At 42.0% G+C, this 25154-nt stretch overlaps 1 protein-coding gene across 5 annotated transcripts in view; it reads left to right on the plus strand.

Moving 5' to 3' along the window:
- The window catches only part of LOC118389731 (transcription elongation factor SPT6-like), a 58696-nt gene extending 36578 nt beyond the window's left edge, over positions 1-22118 (plus strand). For all 5 annotated transcript variants that reach the window (XM_052457446.1, XM_052457448.1, XM_052457445.1 and 2 more), the window contains 13 exons: positions 1453-1600; positions 3200-3342; positions 3631-3771; positions 3977-4172; positions 4715-4860; positions 5004-5096; positions 6502-6615; positions 6887-7011; positions 13966-14078; positions 15927-16004; positions 16164-16351; positions 16644-16891; positions 21224-22118. In XM_052457446.1, the coding sequence (XP_052313406.1) occupies positions 1453-1600; positions 3200-3342; positions 3631-3771; positions 3977-4172; positions 4715-4860; positions 5004-5096; positions 6502-6615; positions 6887-7011; positions 13966-14078; positions 15927-16004; positions 16164-16351; positions 16644-16891; positions 21224-21413 (1923 nt within the window). In that variant the 3' untranslated portion in view covers positions 21414-22118. The remainder of the gene's footprint in view (positions 1-1452; positions 1601-3199; positions 3343-3630; positions 3772-3976; positions 4173-4714; positions 4861-5003; positions 5097-6501; positions 6616-6886; positions 7012-13965; positions 14079-15926; positions 16005-16163; positions 16352-16643; positions 16892-21223) is intronic.
- The last annotated feature ends 3036 nt before the right edge of the window (positions 22119-25154 follow it).

Here is a 25154-nt window from a genome sequence, read left to right on the forward strand (position 1 = left end):
TCCCTGTTGCTTTTCTAACTATAAGTGTATCTTTCAGAACCCCGTTTGAAACCCTTCGTTTTTTTTGTCGGAGTATCTTTGTTAGTCACTGTGAGCGACGACATTTTGAGGTTGTCTTTTGGGAACATAAAACTGTCAAATTAAATACATAGGGTAGTGTATGTTACTCTCTTATGTAGGGTTATGGTAACAAGCTCTATATCACTCTATGAGATGTATATGTGGGCTGGGAATTGACAGGAACCTCACGATACAATATTATAACGTAATTTAAGGGCCGTAATGTATTGTGGGGTGTCTATCCACTCTGTCCAGAGTGGGTGAAAACAGGCTTTGGTGGTGATAATTTCCCTTCCTTATGTTATCAAATCACTTTTACCAAGACAAATATGATTATTCATGTTCTGAATTGTTCAGTGGGGTCTCTCTAACATATCATTAGTATTATATCCAAACAGTTGGATTTCGTAACCTCATAAATCCATTAAAAGCACAGAGCTCTGTTGACATAGCAATGCAGGTTTCTTGTGCCGTCTTCAAAGTTGTTTCCGCGAGTCGCAAAAAGCTAAATTAGCATGACACGAGGTGAATTAAATGTGAAAGCTTACGGTACACTCAGTGCACTGTTGACATTTCATAGAGATTCAATTGATTTTGTGTCAAATCTGAAAAAAATTGAAAAGGATCAGTACATTTCGAATTAATATGATAAGCGTATCCTAAAATATGAAAATACTACGTCATGTCTCAATCGATATTCATCTTACCTCTATATATTTTTTTATGTCCTGCAGATTTGAGAAGAAAGATGACGAGTTCAACGGGAAAGTGAGCCTGTCAGGTAGCCAGTAGCCTTAATTTTTGCACGGAATCCAGCCTAGCTGACGCGATGTCATTTCTCTGTTTTTCTACCACTTTTTTTCTCTGGCCTCAATTGATTTAGTCACCCTAATTCTGGACATCCTACAAGGGTAAAAACTCTTACATTTCAAGCAGATTATGATAGAGACATGAGATTTTCTTAGATGATTATCTACACAATTAACCAATTGGTCAAAATATTTGTTTTTGATTGGACACCCTGTGTATTATGTATTGCGATTCGATACTGAGAATGTGTGATTCGATGTTCCAAGCATATTGCTCACCATATTTCTGCTGCAGAGGGACAAGAGAACCATGAGAAAAGTTTTGATCCGTCATGGAAATAAAAGTACTCGAAACAAATTGAGTTTGGTGCAGGTACAGCCGACTAGCGCAAAAATAATATTGTGATATTGTCCAAAAATAATATTGCGATATATCACCAACAATTATATCCCGATTATGTAACTGTATTTATTTTTCCACTCATCACTAATGATATATGTTATTCTCCTCTGTACGGTTATGGCAACAAGCTCTATATCGCTGTTCGACATATATTAACCTTGATTCTCCCTTTCCCTGTAGGGTTACGGTAACAAGGGCATAACGCTGTATGATATCCGTGCTGAGCTGAGCTGCAGGTATAAGGACCTGAGAGTTCCCTACAGAGCTCCTAACACCGAGGAGGTGTTTAACCTGCTCACCAAGGAGACACCTGAGACCTTCTATATAGGTAACACACACACATCTTCTACATAGGTAACACACACACAAACTCAGCAAAAAAAGAAGGACCCTGTCTTTCAAAGATAATTTGTAAAATTCCAAGTAACTTCACAGACCTTCATTGTAAAGGGTTTTAACACTGTTTCCCATGCTTGTTCAGTGAGCCATAAACAATGAATGAACATGCACCTGTGCATCGGACATTAAGATGCTAACAGCTTACAGACGGTAGGCAATTAAGGTCACAGTTACGAAATCTTAGAACGCTAAAGAGGCCTTTCTACTGACTCTGAAAAACACCAAAAGAAAGATGCCCAGGGTCCCTGCTCATCTGCGTGTATGTGCCTTAGGCATGCTGCAAGGAGGCATGAGGACTGCAGATGTTACCAGGGCCATAAATTGCAATGTCCGTACTGTGAGACGCCTAAGACAGCGCTACAGGGAGACAGGACTGACAGCTGATCGTCCTCGCAGTGGCAGACCACGTGTAACAACACCTGCACAGGATCATCTGAACATCACACCTGCGGGACAGGTACAGGATGGCAACAACTGCCCGAGTTACACCAGGAACACACAATCCTTCCATCAGTGCACAGACTGTCCGCAATAGGCTGAGAGAGGCTGGACTGAAGGCTTGTAGGCCTGTTGTAAAGGCAGGTCCTCACCAGACATCACCGGCAACAACGTTGCCTATGGGCACAAATCCACCATCGCTGGACCAGACAGGACCGACAAAAGTGTTCTTTACTGACGAGTCGCGGTTTTGTCTCACCAGTGGTGATGGTCGGATTCACATTTATCGTTGAAGGAATGAGCGTTACACCGAGGCCTGTACTCTGTAGCGGGATTGATTTGGAGGTGAAGGGTCCGTCATGATCTGGGGCGGTGTGTCACAGTATCATCGGACTGAGCTTGTTGTCATTGCAGGCAATCTCCACGCTGGGCGTTACAAGGAAAACATCCTCCTCCCTCATGTGGTACCCTTCCTGCAAGCTTATCCTGACATGACCCTCCAGGATGACAATGCCACCAGCCATACTGCTCGTTCTGTGTGTGATTTCCTGCAAGACAGGAATGTCAGTGTTCTGCCATGGCCAGCGAAGAGCCCGGATCACAATCCCATTGAGCACGTCTGGGACCTGTTGGATCGGAGGCTAAGGGCTAGGGCCATTCCCCCTAGAAATGTCTGGGAACTTGCAGATGCCTTGGTGGAAGAGTGGGGTAACATCTCGCAGCAAGAACTGGCATATCTGGTGCAGTCCATGAGGAGGAGATGCACTGCACTACTTAATGCAGTTGGTGGCCACACCAGATACCGACTGTTACTTTTGAGTTTGACCCCCCCTTTGTTCAGGGACACATTATTCAATTTCTGTCAGTCACATGTCTGTGGAACTTGTTCAGTTTATGTCTGTTGTTGAATCTTATGTTTATACAAATATTTACACATGTTAAGTTCACTGAAAATAAACGCAGTTGACAGTGAGAGGACGTTTCTTTTTTTGTTTACATACACACACCTTTTACATTCTATGTAGCTAACACAAATACTGCTCACATACTCACGACCTTGTCTCTCCTCTCCCTCCCGGTTCGTCTCCAGGTAAGCTGATCACCAGTGTCGTGACAGGCATTGCTCACCGGCGCCCACAAGGGGAGAGTTATGACCAGGCCATCAGGAACGACTCTACCGGGCTGTGGCAGTGCCCCTTCTGTCAACAGGACAACTTCCCTGAACTCAGTGAGGTGAGATACCCTCACCCCATAGCTTCTGACCTTAAAGCCTCTTGCTCATTTCCCTCATTACCCGTTGATGACTTTAAATGGTGGTTTTGGAAATAAAAGACACTTTAGAGGAAACATCTGTTCTATGTTTTGGTTTGTGTTCCTCTTCTTATTCTTCTTCCTCTCTCTACCTGCCCTTTCCCCACATCTTCCTATTGCTTTCTGTCTCTTTCTTCTCTATCTGTTTTTCGCTCGCTCCCTTCCTCCTTCTATCTCCCTTCCTGTCTCCTCTTCCCCTCTCTCTGCTAGGTGTGGAACCATTTTGACAGTGGATCATGTCCGGGCCAGGCCATCGGTGTGAGGTCTCGAATGGACAACGGTGTCCAGGGCTTCATCCCCACCAAGTTCCTCAGTGACAAAGTGGTCAAGCACCCTGAGGAGAGGGTCAAGGTGAGACACAGCTGCACATTCACACGCTATCTCTCTCTTTCTCACACACACACACACACCGTCCAGCACTGACACATCTGAATCAAGTAATCACGCCGGTCTTGTAGCTCTCGAGGACATGGGTTAGAGAAATCTACAGTTGTTTCCAGGAGTTAGTTGAGTTCCTGCACAAGTGTTCACCCATCTCCCCTCCTCCCTCTCCCAGGTGGGTATGACCGTACACTGTCGCATCATGAAGATTGACATTGAGAAGTTCAACGTGGACCTGACGTGTCGTACGTCTGACCTGATGGATAAGAACAACGAGTGGAAGCTTCCTAAGGACACCTACTACGACTTTGACGCAGAGACAGAAGACACTAAGGCAGAGGAGGAACTCAAGAAGAAACAGCAGAGAACCAGTAGGTATACACGACGAGTAAACAATAGTATACAGAGAATAAACTGTCCGAGCCAATTAGGGCTGGCACAATTACCGTAGAACAGTGTAATCTACAGTTATGAATGAAGACTGTCCTGAAAATAACATAAAGACATAAAACACTTTTTGTGGGAAGAACAGCTGACTGAAGATGGGACGGCCGGGCATCCGTTTCTGGTGTAACATGGACTCTTCAGTAACATGGGCATTCAACTTTTTTTTGCGCCTTGCTGAAACAAGCGAGGTTTTGCAGCAAACAAGTCTTTGGTTGCCTAGGCAATGACCCCCTCCTTGCAGCACATACAGGATAGGAGAAGAGGAGAAAGTGTACATTAAAAAACTAAATATATATATTTTTTGGGCTATTTCATTAAAGATTCCATAACCGTCACAGCCTTAGAGCCAGTTATTGTACTGGGACAGGCTTAGAACTAAAAACCTTAACCTTACTCTGCCCTTTCTCACTTTCTGTGTCTGTCTTTCCTCCCTCTATCCACCCTCTTTCCTTCTCCCTCTCCCTAGCCTATATAAAGCGTGTGATCGCCCATCCATCGTTTCACAACATCAACTTCAAGCAGGCCGAGAAGATGATGGAGTCCATGGACCAGGGAGATGTTGTAATCAGGCCCAGCAGCAAGGGAGAGAACCACCTCACTGTCACATGGAAGGTATGGAGGGAGAGGGGGAAAGGGAGGAGTGCATTCAATGAGTGTATTGACAGAGGCTTGTAATATATGTAATGTTCAGTCACGGACCAACAGGTTGGTTAGTTCATTGATTATTGTTTTGGGATGCTAAATTCTTGTTGTAGGTGGCTGATGGTATCTACCAGCATGTGGATGTGAGAGAGGAGGGCAAGGAGAACGCCTTCAGCCTGGGACACACACTCTGGATCTACACAGAGGTACCTCAGTGGCACACGCGCAAAGTGTGTATGTGCGTGCATTATTCACATGCTTAAAGAGATCCGACCAAATTCACATAGAAAAGTGAGTTATAGTTATATCATTGAAAGCAAGTTTGATAAGCGGAAGATCCTTTCTATGTGCAGTATTTCTATGCTTCCTGTCCATACGTGGGTTTTTTTTGGCGTCTTTTTACTTTAGGTTTTGTACATCAGCTTCAAACTGCTGAAAATAGGATATTTCTAGTTATTTAAAATATATTTCACATTGGATTATAGTAAGATGATTCTCTACTACACCCTACATTGCTTTTTGTCACGTAAACAGTAATTAGGCAAACATTTAAAAAGTTTAGCAACCAGGCAATATAGGGGTAAGGACTTGGCTCATCGCACTCTCGTGACTTCGGTCGTCAGTTGAATGGATGGTGTTTCCTCCGACACATTGGTGCGGCTGGGTTCTGGGTTAAGCGGGTGGGTGTTAAGAAGCACAGTTTGGCGGGTCATGTTTCGGAGGACACATGACTCGATCTTCGCCTCCCCGAGCCCATTGGGGAGTTTCAGCGATGAGATGAGATTGAAATTGAGAAGAGAAAGGGGGTAAAATACAAAAAAAGAAATGCATTCAAACTGAAGAAATACTCAACCGAAATGAATCAGAGGTGCGGGAGGCTGCCTTAATCAATATCCACGCCCAGGGAGCAGTTGTTGTTGGGGGTTAAACTGCCTTGCTCTCTCAAATTTGTTGATAAAAATTCATGTAACGAGTAATCCAGGAATGTTATGGGTTAATTGACCAGAGAAAAATAGCAACTACAGATCGCAATGGCTAAATTAATTCCAGATTACTAGGGGTCTGCGGAGCTCCTCCTCACCACTCTATGGCAGAATGTTTTCTATATATTTAGCCTTTTAAGGGATAGTTCACCCAGAATACAAAAATTACATATTGGTTTCCTTACCCTGTAAGTAGTCTATGGACAAGGTATGACAGCAATCCAAAAATGTTTCCACATGCTAACGTTTTAGCATTTGTGGCACAAATCACATTCAAGTCATGGGACCGAAATTGACATTTTTAGCTCATGTTCAAATCATCTATAAGTGACTTTGCTGAGCTTCACAGTCAATTTGAGGCCTTACAAAGTTGATTTACTGTTTAACGGATTTTTAAAAATTTTTATGCAAGGCAAGCGAGCAAAAAAAAAATTGTGTAATGAAAAAAGTCTAAGCAATTTAGACATTTTGTAAAATACTAAACAACCTTAGTACAACACCTAGTGACCTTAGACTTGAGATATAATGGTGTTGGAATGACCGTCACAGGGCCATTTGGGTTAACTGTCCGTTTAATTGTGTTTTGAATTTCAAATAAATATTTATTTATTTTTCTCTCTATCTGTAGGAGTTTGAGGATCTTGATGAGATCACAGCTCGTTATATTCAGCCAATGGCAGCGTTTGCTCGCGACCTCCTGGGACATAAGTACTTCCAGGACTGTAACGGAGGGGACAAGAAGGTAGGTATGGTGGTGTGAATATTGTCGTAACCACGGGAAGTGGCACAGAGTATTTGTTTATTTTGATCGACCTCAAGTAGCTCACAGAGTATTTGTTTTACAAAGACTTACAAAGAAACTAACCTCCTTTCTGTCTATAAAACATGTTTAATCTCCCCAGTGACAATTGTTTGGTTCTATTGTTCTCTATTGATAGAGCTACATATATTTTTATTCATCCACTCATCTTTTCTGACCCTCTTTCTTTCTCTCCCTCCCTCGGTCTGTGTAGAAAATGGAGGAGTTGTTGATTAGGTGTAAAAAGGAAAAGCCTGCGTTCATCCCCTATTTTGTCTCAGCCTGTAAAGACCTGCCAGGGAAGTTCATACTGGGGTACCAACCTCGCGGAAAACCACGGTGAGCTACCATGACTACTGCTAACTAACCCTAACCATGCTGGGTTACCATGACTACACTTAACTAACCCAAACCACTGTGAGTAACCATGACTACAGCTAACCTAACCCAAACCACTGTGAGCAAACATGACTACAGCTAACGAACACTAACCCAAACCACCGTGAGTTACCATGACTACAGCTAACTAACCCTAAACCCTGTTCCCGTATCCAGCCATTACCCTTTACCCAAACCATGATGAGTTCACCTAACTACTGAAAAAAAATTGCACACCCTTCCCCCTCATAGAATTAACTCAAAATAACGACCACAAATAACAATAACTGTGTTTATAAACATGGCCATCAACTTTGCCACTACAGCATGCTTTTGTGGCATAGTTGATGCCACGCAGGGCTACGGGCCAGAAGGTTGAGGGTTCACCGACCACCACAGACGAGCTAACTCTCCCTGCCTGTTTCATTAGGCCTATACTGCGATCAGAGCTGGCTGCAGACAATGATCAGCTAGGTGGAAATTAGATTTTCAACATTTTGATGCCATATTTATAATTATATAACATCTATGCAACAAGTTTTCGACCAACAGGTTTCTGTGCCAATGCACCACACAACCAATAAACAAAGAATACCGACTTCTGGCGCTTCAATATCATGGTTTGCGTTTTCAACACCACAAAAAATAGACTATGTCAATGTCGACAAACAGAAAATACATCCCTGCCTGCATTGTAACCCGACCCAAAACCGAAGGCTTTGCTTGACAATTTCTGAATGCCATTAAACATTTTGGTGTTTTGTAACAGATGTCTCTTTCCATTCATCATGGCCACTGCACAGTTTGGATTGATTGATTTTGTATTTTTCAGTTTAAAAAAATACATAAACACACAGTATAACGATTTTTTGTGACTGTGATAACATAAATACAGTGCATTCGGAAAGTATTCAGACCCCTTGAATTTTTCCACATTTTGTTATATTACAGCCTTATTCTAAAATAGATTAAATTGTTGTTTTCGCTCATAAATCTACACACAATACCCCATAATGATTTTTTTTAGAAATTGTTTTAACTTTATTAAAATGTCAATATTACATTTACATAAGTATTCAGATCCTTTACTCAGTACTTTGTTGAAGCACCTTTGGCAGCGATTACAGCCTCAAGTCTTCTTGGGTATGACGCTATAAGCTTGGCACACCTGTATTTGGGGAGTTTCGCCCATTCTTCTCTGCAGATCCTCTCAACCTCTGTCAGGTTGGATGGGGAGCGTTGCTGCACAGCTATTTTCAGGTCTCTCCAGAGATGTTAGATCAGTTTCAAGTCTAGGCTCTGGCTGGGCCACTCAAGGACATTCAGAGACATCAAATTTTATTGGTCACATACACATGTTTAGCAGATATTATTGCGAGTGAAGCGGAATGCTTGCGTTTCTAGCTCCAATGCTCTAATACCTAACAATTTCACAACAAAAATAAAGGAATGGAATTAAGAATATATACACTATCTTTCAAAAGTCCACAAAAATAACATTCAATTGATCAGAAATACTGTGTAGACATTGTTAATGTTGTAAATGACTATTGTAGCTGGAAACGGCAGATTAAAAAAAAAAAAAACATTTTTAATGGAATATCTACATAGGCATACAGAGGCCCCTTATCAGCAACCATCACTTCTGTGTTCCAATGGCACGTTGTGTTAGCTAATCCAAGTTTATCGTTTTAAAAGGCTCATTAGAAAACCCCTTTGCATTTATGTTAGCACAGCTGAAAACTGTCATGCTGATTAAAGAAGCAATTAAACTGTCCGCCTTTGGACTAGTTGAGTATCTGGAGCATCAGCATTTGTGGGCTCGATTACAGGCTCAAAATGTCCAGAAACAAATAACTTTCTTCTGAAACTCGTCAGTCTATTCTTGTTCTGAGAAATGAAGGCTATTCCATGCGAGAAATTGCCAAGAAACTGAAGATCTCATACAACGCTGTGTACTACTCCCTTCACAAAACAGCGCAAACGGGTTCTAAACAGAATAGAAAGAAGAGTGGGAGGCCCCGGTGCATGACTGAGCAAGAGGACAAGTACATTGGTGTCTAGTTTGAGAAGGACACCTCACAATTCCTCAACTGGCAGCTTCTTTAAATTATACTCGCAAAACACCAGTCTCAACATCAACAGTGAAGAGGCGACTCTGGGATGCTGGCCTTCTAGGCAGAGTTCCTCTGTCCAGGGGCTGTGTTCTTTTTCCCATCTTAATCGTTTATTTTTATTGGCCAGTCTGAGATATGGCTTTTTCTTTACAACTCTGGGGTTCAGACCCAGGGCCTCGAGCTTAATGATGAGCTTGGAGGGTACTATGGTGTTGAATGCTGAGCTCTATTCAATGAACAGCGTTCTTACTAGTGATGCACCGATATGACATTTTTGGCGAATACCTATATCTGATATTTCCTTGCCAAAAAAAGCTGTTACCGATAACCCATATTTAAAATTATAGCGTCCTTTTAAGCGTTCTAGTACAGTTATGTAGTTAACACACACACATGGACGCAGCAGTCTAAGGCACTGCATCTCAGTGAAAGAGGCATCACTACAGTCCCTGGATCGAATCCAGGCTGTATCACATCCGGCCATGATTGGGAGTCCCATAGGGTGGCGTGCAATTGGTCCATGTTTGGCCGGGGTAGGCCAAAAATTATTTTGTTGCCATTTATGTATGTCCTCATTACCAGTAAAACACAATCAAAAACAATTTCTTTAACTTTCTGTTCTGCTTCATTGTTAATTTGTTCAGTCATTTCATTCTCAACCAGGATTTCTTAATACATGTCAAACAGTGAGGTTTCAGCTCTGTCTGTCAGTGGCCTCTCTTCCTCGGTGCGCACTGTCACTGTGTTTTTTTCCATCTTGTCCAGCTGTGTATGTAACATTTCACGTAAACCCTGTTTCTTGTCTGCATTGAAATAGCGGTCCTTGTACCTAGCATCAAGCATGGTGGCGTTTTGTTGAGCTGGCGTTTCAATTAGAGGTCGACCAATTATGATTTTTCAACACCGATTCCGATTATTGGAGGACCAAAAAAAGTCGATACCGATTAATCTGCCGTTTTTTTGTGTTTTTTTTATTGTAATAATGACAATTACAACAATACTGAATGAACACTTATTTTAACTTAATATAATATATCAATAAAATCGATTTAGCCTCAAATAAATATAGAAACATGTTCAATTTGGTTTAAATAATGCAAAAACAAAGTGTTGGGGAAGAAAGTAAAAGTGCAATATGTGCCATGTAAAAAAAAAACCTAACGTTTCAGTTCCTTGCTCAGAACATGAGAACATATGAAAGTTGGTGGTTCCTTTTAACATGAGACTTCAATATTCCAAGGAAAGAGGTTTTAGGTTGTAGTTAATATAGTATTTATAGGACTATTTCTCTCTATACCATTTGTATTTCATATACCTTTGACTATTGTATGTTCTTATAGGCACTATAGTATTGCCAGTGTAACAGTATAGGTTCCGTCCCTCTCCTCGCCCCTACCTGGGCTCGAACCAGGAACACATCGACAACAGCCACACTCGATGCAGCGTTACCCATCGCTCCACAAAAGCCGCGGCCCTTGCAGAGCAAGGGGAATAACTACTCCAAGTCTCAGAGCGAGTGACGTTTGAAACGCTATTAGCACACACCCAGCTAACTAGCTAGCCATTTCACATCGGTTACACCAGCCATTAGGCTGATAGGCTTGAAGTCATAAACAGCGCTGTGCTTGCGAAGAGCTGCTGGCAAAACGCACGAAAGTACCATCGCTCAGTCAGACTGCTCTATCAAATCATAGACTTAATTATAACATAATAACACACAGAAATACAAGCCTTTGGTCATTAATATGGTCAAATCCGGAAACAAAACGTTTATTATTTCAATGAAATACAGAACCGTTCGGTATTTTATCTAACGGGTGGCTTCCCGAAGTCTAAATATTCTTGTTACATTGCACAACCTTCAATGTTATGTCATAATTCTGTAAAATTCTGGCAAATTAATTCGCAATGAGCCAGGCTGCCCAAACTGTTGCATATACCTTGACTCTGCGTGCAATGAACGCAAGAGAAATGACACAATTTCACCTGGTTAATATTGCCTGCTAACCTGGATTTCTTTTAGCTAAATATGCAGGTTTAAAAATAAATACTTCCGTGTATTGATTTTAAGAAAGGCATTGGTGTTTATGGTTAGGTACAGTCGTCCAACGATTGTGCTTTTTTCGCAAATGCGCCATTGTTATATCATCCCCCAGCGTTGCATCAATTATATGCAACGCAGGACACACAAGATAAACTAGTAATATCAACAACCATGTGTTGACTAGTGATTATGATTGATTGTTTTTTATAAGATAAGTTTAATGCTTGCTAGCAATTTACCTTGGCTTCTACTGCATTCGCGTAACAGGCAGGCTCCTCGTGGAGTGCAATGAGCGGCAGGTGGTTAGAGCGTTGAACGAGTTAACTGTAAGGTTGCAAGATTGGATCCCCTGAGCTGACAAGGTGAAAATCTGTCGTTCTGTCCCTGAACAAGGCAGTTAACCCACCGTTACTTGGCCGTCATTGAACATAAGAATGTGTTCTTAACTGACTTGCCTAGTTAAATAAAGGTAAATTAAAAATGTAAAAATTGGTGCCCAAAAATACAGATTTGCAATTGTTAGGAAAACTTTAAATCGGCCCAAATTAATCGGCCAGTCCGATTAATCGGTCGACCTCTAGTTTCAATGCCACGACAGAGGGTATCACATCTGCTGCAGGCGCAGTTGATGAGCTTATTTCTCAAGTCAGTTGTTAGAATGGGAGCGAGCTTGTGTGTTCATGTTTCCAAGTTTCAAACATGTTCGCAAATGCCATTGAAATGGCAGCAGCGATATGACAACCAGCACATTCATGAGTATGAAATACGACTTTCCTCAGTACGAAATCCTCGACGACCCACTGTGCTATCAGACTCAGCATGCTCATGGGGCTGATATTGCTGGTCAAAATGTCAGTCGTGAAGCTAATAGCAGTGATGCTATTACTGTGTAACTCCGGTAGGGCAACATCTGAAAAATAGCGCACTTGGTAACTTACTGTGTACCGGTGCTCGACCAGTCGGCGAAAGCCAACAACACCCATGACAGAGAACAGGTGATTGTCAAGGGCAATGAATTCCATTATTTTGGTATTAATGGATTTGAGTTTTCTTGCTGAAATGTTCTTACTCTTTCAAATGACTGCTCGACTTGTTTGATGTTCTGATTTTTTGCAATGTTACGTAGATGGAAAAAAGCTGTACTTGAAATGGTCTTGATATGTTCTTCAAAAGAGAGATCAGGGTCCAGAGTAACGCCGAGGTCCTTCACAGTTTTATTTGAGACGACTGTACAACCATTAAGATTAATTGTCAGATTCAACAGAAGATCTCTTTGTTTCTTGGGACCTAGAACAAGCATCTCTGTTTTGTCCAAGTTTAAAAGTAGAAAGTTTGCAGCCATCCACTTCCTTATGTCTGAAACACAGGCTTTTAGCGAAGGCAATTTTGGGGCTTCACCATGTTTCATTGAAATGTACAGCTGTGTGTCATCCGCATAGCAGTGAAAGTTAACATTATGTTTTCGAATGACATCCCCAAGAGGTAAAATATATAGTGAAAACAATGGTGGTCCTGAAACGGAACATTGAGGAACACCGAAATGTACATTATTTTATTTATTTATATATTTATTTATTTATTCATTATTTATTTATTTATTTATTTATGCATATTATTTTATTATTTACATTTTATTTGTCAGAGGACAAACCATTCACAGAGACAAACTGATATCTTTCCGAGAGATAAGATCTAATGCCTCTCATTTTTGGACAACATCCACCCCCCAGTAAATTTGAAATTCTCCCTTAGGACAATATGTTAAATTAATGTCAACAGAAAATTGAGCTTTCAATAGATTTGATCTTTATAAATTAGGAACTAAATAGGGTGTCCACCCACTCTGCCCAAATTGTAGGGTGTCTACCTGGTCTGCCCAGAGTGGGTGAAAACACACTTTGGTGATGAAATTTCACTTCCTTATAAAATATTTTTTTTACCAAGACAAATATGATTGTTCATGTTCTGAATTGTTCAGTGTGGTCTCTAACATATCATTAACATTATATCCAAAAAGTCTGATTTTGTAACCTAATACATTCGATAATAAGCACTGAGCTCTGTTGACAGAGCGGTGTGCTTTTTCGCAACTACTTTTGATGATTTTAGATGTGGTCATCTGCAAAGTTGTTTCTGTGGGTCACAAAAAGCTGAATTACCATGACACAAACTGATTTAAATGTAAAAGACAAAAAAAAAGCTTGCGGTACGCTCAGTGCTCCGATGACATTTCATAGAGATGCGTGTTTTGTGAGAAATCCTGAAAAAAATAGCAGGCATTTTGCATTAATATGAAAAGCGTATACTAAAATATAAAAATACTACTTGTCTTAAAACAATAAAGAGTTCAAATAGATGTTGTGTCCTGTGGATTCGCCAAAGATTATAAGTTCAACTCGGAAAGTGGGCCTGTCATGTAGCCTTCATTCAGCCTGTCAGGTAGGCTCTCGATGCTGTGCAATTTTTCTTATGTTTGTTCTCTGGCCTCTAATTTTGGCCGTGGTGCAAGGGTAAAAACAAACGTTTGAACGGATTATGATACAGAAATGAAGTTTGGACCATTGGCTTTCTTAGGGGATTATCTACACAATTATCATTATTTAACTCATTGGTCAAAATATGCGTATTTGATTTGACACCCTCGACTAAACTCTAAACCTTTTAACTAATACAGTTTGGAGCAGCTGACTGTTCTGAGTGAGGTGATGTGTTGTATCTGAATCTGTCTTGTTGTCCTCTGGTCTGTCTCTGCAGTGTTGAGTTTGTGACCATCAGTCCTGACGGGTTCCGCTACCGCTCCCAGATGTTCCCCACAGTTAACGGACTGTTCCGCTGGTTCAAAGACCACTTCCAGGAACCGGTACCAGGTATGAGGGTCGTTCCACGAGTAGAGTACATTTTGGGTAGTGTAACTTGATAAAAAAAACACTTAATTTCACCTAATTTTAACATTCTGTCATGTTTTCCCATCTCAAGGGTTTTAAATTAAATTAAATATTATAGAAAGTGCTAGGGTTGGGCCGTATCCAGATTTTCATACCGTCCTACTCATCACGGGATTTACGATATTACCGTTTTAGTACACAAGGGGCGGTAAACCGCAAAAACATTTAATATTACCAGAAAGCTAACAAAATTAGCACAAGTAATAGCGCATTTCCGTGGAGACTGCTAGCTAAATAGGCTAACAAGTGCAAACAAAAATAAACTAATTGCAAAGACAGGCAATCCGGCTAATAAAGTTATAGAAGTATGGGTAGTAGCTACCAAATGTCATTTTTGGTGAATTTGGACATTTACATGCAAATGTGAACGAGAGACAAAGTGCAAAGTTTTGATGCATGGAAGAAGAGCGCTGGCTCTGCAGCATTCTTCGGCTTGCAAGCCTCCCCGTTTTTCCTCCAAACATAATGATGGTTATTATGGCCAAACAGTTCTATTTTTGTTTCATCAGACCAGAGGACATTTCTCCAAAAAGTACGATCCCCATGTGCAGTTGCAAACCGTAGTCTGGCTTTTTAATGGAGCTTTTGGAGCAGTGGCTTCTTCCTTGCTGAGCTGCCTTTCAAGTTATGTCGATATAAGACTCGTTTTACTGTGGATATAGATATTTTTGTAACTGTTTTTTGCTGCTGTTCTGGGATTGATTTGCACTTTTCTCACCAAAGTACGTTCATCTTCTCTAGGAGACAGAACGCGACGGCTGCGTGGTCCCATGGTGTTTATACTTGGGTACTATTGTTTGTACAGATGACCGTGGTACGCGGTACCTTGCTTCCTGCAATTATTTACAACTCAATTTTTACAATGAGACGCCGCACATTGACAACTCAAGTCTCTCTGAAAAAAAGGGCCTTCTGATTTGTCTTCTTACCTAATGAAAGCCTATAGCCGACATAACAAAACAATACCTTTACATTCAATATTGTTTGGATAATCAAATAGTTTAATTGAAACTTAAATAATTCCCAGAATCGAATATAGGCTGCAAAAATGTATTAATTTAGTAGTCTATAGCCTAGGCTACTCAAACATGACATGGCCTGGGTATGGTCTAAATGGACGAAAGTCTGAATTAATGTAATAATTAACTGATAATAAACCGAATTGGCCTATCATAAACAAATACATGTTTGCACTTTAAGCTGACTGTATCAATCTACTGGGTTGTTGTTCTTGTCCACAATGACTCTGAAATCCTTCCACAGTTAGGCCTATGTTAGACATTTTTGCTTGAGCTATGCTCACCAGGAAAAGTACACTTGGGGGGGGGGAACATAAGTTTCAGCACCACATAAATAATGGACAGTTCCTTGATCCACTGCTTGCGTGACTGGCAGCCTATATGTCCGGAATTCGCCTCAAAACAAGCTCCTGGGTTTGTAAAAAATACATTTAAAAAACATCTTAATTTTAAAACTTTTCAGACCCGCAATATAATTGTTCTGAATTGTGAGCCGACCCGCAGGTTGAAAGAATATTTGAGGGTCAACCGTCGTGAACAGTGGGTATCCGACCCGATGCAGGGTGCTCTCACATACAGCGCCCCAATCCCGCTGCAATGTCAGCGTCTCTACCAGGCTAGGCTGATGTTAAAAACACACGTATTTCGATTAATTTCATGATACTATTCGAATAGTGTCATTATTTCAAACGGCCATCTCTACACTTTATTGTGCTATTTTGAATTTTATTGTTTGAATTTTTGTCTTCAGGCATCACCCCCAGCAGTAGTAGTCGAACACGGACACCTGCTTCTGTCAACGCTACACCAGCTAACATCAACATCGCAGGTCAGTCACACACACACACACACACACCAGAAATGTTGAATTTGAAAATGTTGGTGTCCTATCCAAACAAAGATAACCTAACAGTATTTCTGACTTCTCTCTCTATCCTTCCTTCCTGCCCTCCCCCTACACATCTCTGTCTCTCTCTCTGTCTTTCAGACCTGACGCGAGCTGTCAACGCTCTCCCGCGGAACATGACCTCTCAGATGTTCAGTGCCATCGCCGCGGTGACAGGGCAGGGCCAGGGCCAGAATGCCAACACCACACCCGCCCAGTGGGGCTCCAGCCAATACGGTTACACCGGGGGCAGCAGTGGGGGTGGGGGAGGCAACTCCTCAGCCTATCACGTGAGTTTTTGTTTGTTTTGGGTTAATAGCACTAAATGTTTTCCCAATGATCCAATAGGCTTGTATTATATTAGGGTATAATTAAGGTAACTCGCCTCATCCACTGCCAGTGTGTAGCACCCACCTGAGTGATGCTAAGGAAGCTTGTTGTCGCAGAAAGATCATATTGGAGAGATGAAAATCGAAATAGTGAAATATTAAAAGTGGAATGTTCTCTTTTTTTACTGATGTTTGCCACATATCAGTTGATTGATGGACTGACTGATTAATTTACCGATTGATTAATTTGCAGGTATTTGCAACGCCCCAGCAGCCAATGTCGACGCCCATGATGACCCCCAGCTACTCATACACCACCCCCAGCCAGCAAACCATGGGTACGCCCCAGTACCCCTCCTCCACCCCCTTGTCCTCCCACGGACACACACAGAGCAGCCAAGGGCAGGGCCACAGCAGCAGCAACAGTCACCATGGACACTCGTCCAACACACCTTCCTCCTCCTCCACCTCTTCCAGAGGACGCACGCCACAGCTGCCTAAGTAAGTAGAGATGGGGAGTGTGTGTGGTTTAGTTGGGTGTGTGGCCATGTGTGTGTATAAGATGGAATTTAAATTGTGTTCTAAGCCAAATTCCAAATGATGTGCCCCCAGACTCAAGTTTTGGAGTTTTGCACCCCATTCTCTTCACAGAGCACTAGATAGCACTGCACCGTCGAAGCTGCCCTGTACCTAACCTAGCCCTCTTAAAGACTACAACATCCAGACTGCCCTGTACCTAACCCAGCCCTCTATAATACTTTTTACCCCTCTTGTTTATCTTTGTTTAAACATGTATCATTGAAACCAAGGCTAAAGCCCTGCGTGTACACAATCATACAATTTTACATTTCCAACGGACTAAACAGACTATTTACAAGCAATTAAGAAAATAACTTAGAAAACACAATGATGAAAAACGAACATTCATCAGTAAAAAGGCTATTTGATATGCCCTAGCAGCACCAAAACATCCAACTTCATTCCACAAGTAAGGTGTAAAAAATAAAAAATAAATAAACGCAGATCTACCGAACTCAGTGGAAACCAAAAAGATCTCTAGAGTTAGCCATTATTTTTTATATTTGATTAATTTAGCAGACGCTTGTTTGTTTGAGACTGGGTCTGGTAGCTCGGACATCTCTGGGTTAACAATGAAGTAAGGTATGGCAGAAGTTTGTGCAAGAGGGTCCCCACAATTGTCCCCATGTTGGGGAATAAGAGATTTGAAAGTCTAGGTTTGACATAAAATATGTCACCAAATTACTGTTCCAAACAATCTGATCATTCACCTAATGGTGGCGTTCTAAGCAATTCCCATAGGAATTTCAAAAGCGCAGGTCTTGTGCAACGTTGCCATGCCTTCATTTTTTGTCTAACATAAATGATATACATATTAGGAGAGAACTGAAGTCTCTACCTATCCATTAATGTACACACAGTGGAAACGTTACAGCCTTATTCTAAAAATGGATTGAATAGTTTTTTCCCCCTCATCAGTCTACACATAGTACCCCATAATGATAATGCAAAACCAGTTTTTGATATTTTGGCAAATGTATAAATAATAAACTGATAATGCATTTACATAAGTATTCAGACCTTTTTTACTCAGTACATTGTTGAAGCGCCTTTGGCAGCGATTACAGCCTCGAGTCGTCTTTGGTATGACTCTACAAGCTTGGCACGCCTGTTTTTGGGGGAGTTTCTCTACCATTCTTCTTTGCTGATCCTCTCAAGCTTTCTTCGCTGCCACTCCTGCGTTGTCTTAGCTGTGGACTTAGGGTCGTTGTCCTGTTGGAAGGTGAACCTTTGGAGCAGGTTTTCATCAAGGATCTCTCTGTACTTTGCTCTTTATCTTTCCCTCAATCCTGACTAGTCTCCCAGTCCCTGCTGATGAAAAACATCCCCACAGCATGATGCTGCCACCACCATGCTTCACCGTAGGGATGGTGCCAGGTTTCCTCCAGACTCGACTTTGGCATTCAGGCCAAAGAGTTCAATCTTGGTTTTCATCAGACCAGTCCTTTAGGTGCCTTTTTGGCAAACTCCAAGCGGGTTGTGTTACTGAGGAGTGGCTTCCTTCTGGCCACTCTACCATGAAGTCCTGATTGGTGGAGTGCTGCATAGATGGTTTTCTTTCTGGAAGGTTTTCCCATCTCCAAGGAGGAACTCTGGAGCTCTATCAGAGTGATCATCAGGTTCTTGATAACCTTGCAGCCCATGGCCCTTCGCCCCCGATTTCTCAGTTTGTATGGCCGGACAGCTCTAGGAAGAGTCTTGGTTGTTCCAAACTTCTTCCATTTAAGAATGATGGAGGCCACTGTGTTCATGGGGACCTTCAATGCTGCAGAAATGTTTTGTTACCCTTCCCCAGAGCTGTGCCTCGGCGCAATCCTGCTTCGGATCTCTATTCCTTTGACCTCGTGGTTTTTACACTGTCAACTGTGGGACCTGATATAGGTTGTAGGAAAACATTTTGAATCTCATAGCAAAGGGTCTGAATACATTTTCAGTCACCTTGTCTGAAGGACAAGTGGATAAAAAGGTTCATGTCAAGCCCTACATGGTTATTTTTTAAATTCTCATGGAATGTAGGCCTACATTGAACACCACACATTTGCTGCCTGAATGATAGAACATTTGTTTACATGTTAAAATGTTATGGGATTTTTCGCCATTGTTTTTGATGGTAGGCCACTCTGGTAGGCCTACATTATGATCAAGTAGCCTACTTGGCCACTGTTAGAACTGTTACTTAAAGCATGTAACGTCTGTGTTCACAGTAAACGCGCGCCTGAAGTTGCACAGAATTTTCTCAATGTTCAGGTTTGTGCTCAGCAGACCTGGAATTTGCTCAGTGACGGACTTTTTGTCGTTGAGGGAACATTGGTTGGGGGTACTCGAGGACCAGGGTTGAGAAACACTGAGCTAGATCAACAGTGCATGTGGAGGATGCCTAATGTAGATGGAGAAAGAAATGCATTGCCTTACAATGACCATTAGGGTGTACCATTTCCATGCCTATTTTGCCATACTCTATGAATATGACCATAGCACATGATTTATGGCCTTTGTATGGCATTGCCAGCAGTAAGATTTGAGTTCGAATATCCAAAAAGACGTGGAAGGTAGCTTTCAAATGATATGTCCCTTTCTGTTTTTCGGCGGGGTGTCCCTCAGTCGTTGGACCCGGTACTTGCTTTAACAACCACTCGAGTTAACAGGTTAACAAAATCGTGAATTTACTTTTTGAAAGATGGATTTTCGTCAATTCAGACACCCAGATTTTTAGAAGCGGGGACACAATGTTTGCACCGTCCAATGTACTTATTCATAAATCGTCAGATACAATTTTAAGCGTTTTTTGGAAAATAACATATGCTTAGTTTTACCAATTTTAGTTCAACAAAGTATTTCTACAAGGCAAAACAGGCAGATTGTAGTTCTGAAAGAGCCTTGTCAACGAAAGGGCCAACAGAATACACAACCATATCGTACGCATACAATTGAAGGCCACAATTTAGACAAACCACTGTTGTTTATATAGATAGTCAAAAATACAGGGCCCAAATTCTGCCCTTGGGGGACACCTGACAACACCATGAGAATAAACACTTTGTCTTTAATGTCAGCTAGTTTTCAAACCAATTGCAGGTAGCCTGACCCAGGCCAATTTCAGACAGTCTACGAATTAATAAGGAATGGTCAAAAGCCATCAACAGGTCTATGAAAAAGACAGCACAATGCTGCCTTTTGTCCATACAACTTACTATGTCATTTATCACCAAAGAAGCAGCAGATGTAGTGACTTGGTCTGATGGACACATTTGAAGCCTGAAAAGACGGACAACTTTGGAGCTAGAAAATATCTAATTTGAGTGAGATCGGGCAGTAAATATTCTTTACTTTGTGACGAGGGGGGCACATGCTTCCAAACCCAACAGATAGCACCCGAGATAATTGTCAGCTTAAAAATATATGAATGATTCTACAATTAGAGTATCAGAAAGATGCAGCAAGAAAGGATCAAGCAAATCAGCCCCACAACAGAAAAATGCTAATTTTCACTTTTGGCGAAATCTATAACCAAAAGCAAAAAAAATCACTTGGGGATAGGGATATTTAGAGAACATGATGCCACAAGTTTATTTCAAATATATAGCCATCCCTCCCCCTGTTTGTTCTGTCACACCTGAAGATGTTGTAAGTAGCACTGTCAATATCCTTATGCGGGATCGAGACATTTAGCCACGTCTCTGAGAACCAAAATATCCCGGCTCATGTCATGCACCCAGATATCAAGAAGTTCCAGACTTTGCATGCTGAAATGTAACCAGGGTTCTAAAAGTGCGACAAAATATTTAGCTGTGTGACCAGCAGTTTTATTTTGGGAGTGCTATACGACTATGAAAAATATCTTGCATATAATAGTTGTACTAATAATCAGGCTTCGCTGTACCATTGTTTCCAAGTGCCCTAGAGAAACAAGCCAGTGCAGATTCATTAGCGTCATGGTTGCACGATTACTACAGCGAAACTGGCTTGTTTCTAGCTCAACCAGGTCAAAGATCGAACTCAAATTACCGGCACAATATTTGTATGTTCCTATATCGCATCGCCGGGACCACCTTTTACATTCGTACGCCATGTCGTAAACTGTTCTAAAACTTCTTGCACATTGACGTCGTAAACCATCTGCCCTGTACCTAACCCAGCTTTATAGAACACTACATCATCCAAGCTGCTTTGTAACTAACCCAGCCCTCTAAAACACTACAACCATCCAAGCTGCCCTGTACTTAACCCCACCTTCTACTCTGTCTCCCCCTGCAGGTCGAGCGGCAGCACGGCGGTGGACTGGGCCAAGATGGCGGAGCAGTGGCTCCAGGACAAGGAGGCGGAGAGGAAGAAGCAGAAGACCCCCAGGATGACCCCACGGCCTTCCCCCAGCCCCATGATCGAGAGCACCCCAATGTCCATCGCTGGAGACGCAACACCCCTTCTGGACGAGATGGACCGATAGAACGGGCTGGTGGGGGTGGGGCCACTATATCCCCCCCCTTATCCCACTCCTTCCGAATATACCACTCGCTCTCATCAACTCATCCATCCGTACGCCTGCCCCCTCAAAATGGACCCATTCCTTTCAGATTCAGAGCCTCCTTAGCTTCCTCTCCTCCTAGCCCACTAGCTAACCCTCCATACCCACTTCTTGTGCCCATTGGAATCCGTTTCTAGCTACTGTGTATCTAGCCATGATTTTCTCCCGGCACATCTCTTCTTCAGTCTATCACTCACTCTTTTTTTGCCAGCCACATCATCCAGTATTTTATTTAGTAAGGATATTACCACTGTCAGGCAGGCAGAGTGTCGACACCAACCACTTGAAATAAACTGCTGACAAATGGAGTTATAGGACATGGACCTAATGGAGAAATGGTTTGTTGTCAGACAACCTTTCTCCTTTTCTTTTCCTTTTAATAACATGCGATAGGGTATGCTGTGCTTCAAAGTTTAGGGGATGCTGACGAAAGGGTCCGATCGGTTCGGGTTGTTGTGTAACGTTCCTTTGGCTGTGTAGACCCGCCCCTTGCCACCCTGGTGATCAGTGGGTTGTGGCGAGAGGCAGCCGAACGAGCATTTCGAGGGGCCAGTCAGGAAGCTTGTCTGCGTTTTTGTATTGATGCATCGGAACTAATAAAGACGCTGTTTTCGGTATGAACCCTAACTCTGGACTGTTCACATTGTCTGTCAAACCAATGCTTATGCATATGAGTCTGGTATTGATCCCCCCCAAAAATGTGCTATTGAATATTAAGAGCTCTGTCCTTATTTCAACTAATATGTGGTGAATTAAACCTTGTGATGATGGGAATGATTGAAACATGAGAAACATAACCATGTCCTCTTCCATCCAAACCCTACTGGTTAGTCATTGTTGCATTCATTAACACAGACCGACGGACACAGGGATATGTGGATGTAACATGGTTTACTAGTATGTCTCTCTTTTGATCTGTCTCTTTGGGAGACCAGAGAGAGAGATACTAGGCTTTGTTCTTGTTTCTTATTCTAACCATGAAAATAGTACTAATGGTAACCATGGTAACTGATACCATGAAGACACCACAAACGAAAGGAAGTAATGATTGACAGGAGCTGACAAGACAGTAGACTCTGTGGGTAGGGACTAGGTTTCACCTTTGAACTTTTTGTTTTGCTGTGAACTTTTTTAGATCTTGATTGCTTCAAATACTTTATCGTTGTCTTTAAATCATCATATGAGCATTTAAGCCTCTTGGGTATTCGGGCGTTTACATCTATCCCTTTTTCATATAGTCCCTTGCCACTTCCCCCAACTCCGCACCCTTAAAATCCACTCTTTGAAGCATATCTACAATTTATCTTTTTAACATCAGAACTTAAACCCTAACCTTAACCACACTGCTAACCTTATTACTAAGCCTAACCTTAAGTTAAAACCCAGCCAATGTTGACTTTGTGGCTGTGGTAACTAGTGACAACCTGCGTGTTGTTGCTTTCATCTTCGCCGTCATTGTTTTGGTCATTGGACTATTGGCTGTAGTCATTATCCAATCGCGTCGTAGCACTGCTCATACTACAAGATGCACTTCCAAATTTTCGCAAGCAATGAAATGATCATGACATCCGACGGGTCTGGAGAACGGAATAGCCATCAACTGGGCCTCCTTCATTCATCTGGGACGACAAAAACGAGGCGCAATAGTTTCGTGTATGCCTTGCATAAGTGACACTACCTAGTGTAACACAAAAACACATCTATTGCATTCTGGGAATGTTTTTTTGTTGACTATTTGCTCTGTCTGTATACAGTTGATTGAGTCGCTGATATACTGTACAGTTGTGGGCTTCATTTGTGGATGTGCGATGTTATACAAGGATTTACTCATAGGAACAAAGCATGTTCCACGGAGAATCCTCATTTTATAAATGCTCAGGCTAATAATTGCAAATGAGGACTAGTTCTCAATCAAACTGATGGGGAAAACAATGGCTTAGTCCAGGAGTATAGGTTTTATCTATAGGACTGGGAAACTGGTCCCACGTTTCTATTTGCAATATTACTTGCTGTACCATCAGTAAGCCTGTGGTTGTTGACAGTGGGAGGAGAGAAAGGAGGGATTTTGTCTCTGGTATTAATTACACTGCTGATAACCTTTTCAAACCCTTTTAATAAAGTATTTGTATTAAAACTGGAAGCCCCTCCCCCCAGTGTGTGTGTGTTATGTACACACAGTGTTGTTCAACACACACACACACACACATTTATTTGGTTCTGTGTACAGCGGCGAAAGTGTACAGCCCCACATTTTTACCAAAACATTTGGGGGGGTTGTCTGTTATTTTGGCATTAATATGTGTCACACATCAGTTTGCAAACAATGTAAAAAAAAAAATTAATAATAATAATAATAGTTAATAAAGATGCATACAAATATGGTCTCTTTTTTTGCTTTCATGAGTAAGGCAGCTCAGAAATACAGGTGTTTCAGCCTAGCTCAGTGCTTTCTGTGGTGGTTGGGCAGCCAGCGTCACCGCCAAATCTAAGGGAAGAGCTCAAACATTCAAGGCCCTTGGGTGCTGCCATAAAGTTACAGAAGTGCCCATCCAAGAAAGCTCAAGGCCATTAGATCACTGCATATTGGCTATGCTTGAATTGCCCTGGCAATGTTCTTCTCAGACCATTATGAAATTATATTTTACAATGTACAGTGGGGAGAACAAGTATTTGATACACTGCGGATTTTGCAGGTTTTCCTACTTACAAAGCATGTAGAGGTCTGTAATTTTTATCATAGGTACACTTCAACTGAGAGACGGAATCTAAAACAAAAATCTAGAAAATCCCATTGTATGATTTTGAAGTAATTAATTGCAGCTTAGTGAGCATAATAATGAGCTTTTTTTACCTGGATTGATGGCCTGTATCTGATGGTCAGTCCTGGGTGAAGGAGGTTGCCTCTCTCCCAGCCCACCATCTCTTCTCTCCCCCGCTCGCTGCTGAGAAAAAGGGACAGTTTTCCAGCTGATGGTAACTTAAGTCACACTACATTATTTCTGCCTCATGCACCAATTCATGTTGCTACAGGACTGTTTTGCCAGCACAGACTGGAATATGTTATAGGATTCTTCTGAAGGAATTGAGGAGTACACAACAAAAGTCACTGGCTTCAAAAATAAGGGAGTCGATGACTTTGTCCCCACAGTGGCCGTACGTACATACCAACCAGAAGCCATGGCTTACAGGCAACATCCGCACTGAGCTAAAGGTTAGAGCTGCCGCTTTCAAGGACCGGGACACTAACCCTGAAGCCTATAAGAAATCCTGCTATGCCCTCCGACGAACCATCAAACAGGCAAAGTGTCAATACAGGACTAAGATTGAATCGTACTACACCAGCTCCGACGCTCAGCGGATGTGGCAGAGCTTGCAAACTATTAGACTACAAAGGGAAGCACAGCCATGAGCTGCCCAGTGACACGAACCTATCAGACGAGCAAAATTACTTCTATGCTCTCTTCAAGGCAAGTAACACTGAATCATGCATGAGAGCACCAGCTGTTCCGGATGACTGTGATCACGCTCTGCGTAGCCGATGTGAGACCTTTAGACAGGTCAACATTCACAAGGACGCAGGGCCAGGTGTATTACCAGGATGTGTACTCCGAGCATGCACTGACCAACTGGCAAGTGTCTTCACTGACATTTTCAACCTCTCTC

Source organism: Oncorhynchus keta, chromosome 11 (genome assembly GCF_023373465.1).
Source record: "Oncorhynchus keta strain PuntledgeMale-10-30-2019 chromosome 11, Oket_V2, whole genome shotgun sequence".
In the NCBI taxonomy this organism is placed as follows: domain Eukaryota; kingdom Metazoa; phylum Chordata; class Actinopteri; order Salmoniformes; family Salmonidae; genus Oncorhynchus; species Oncorhynchus keta.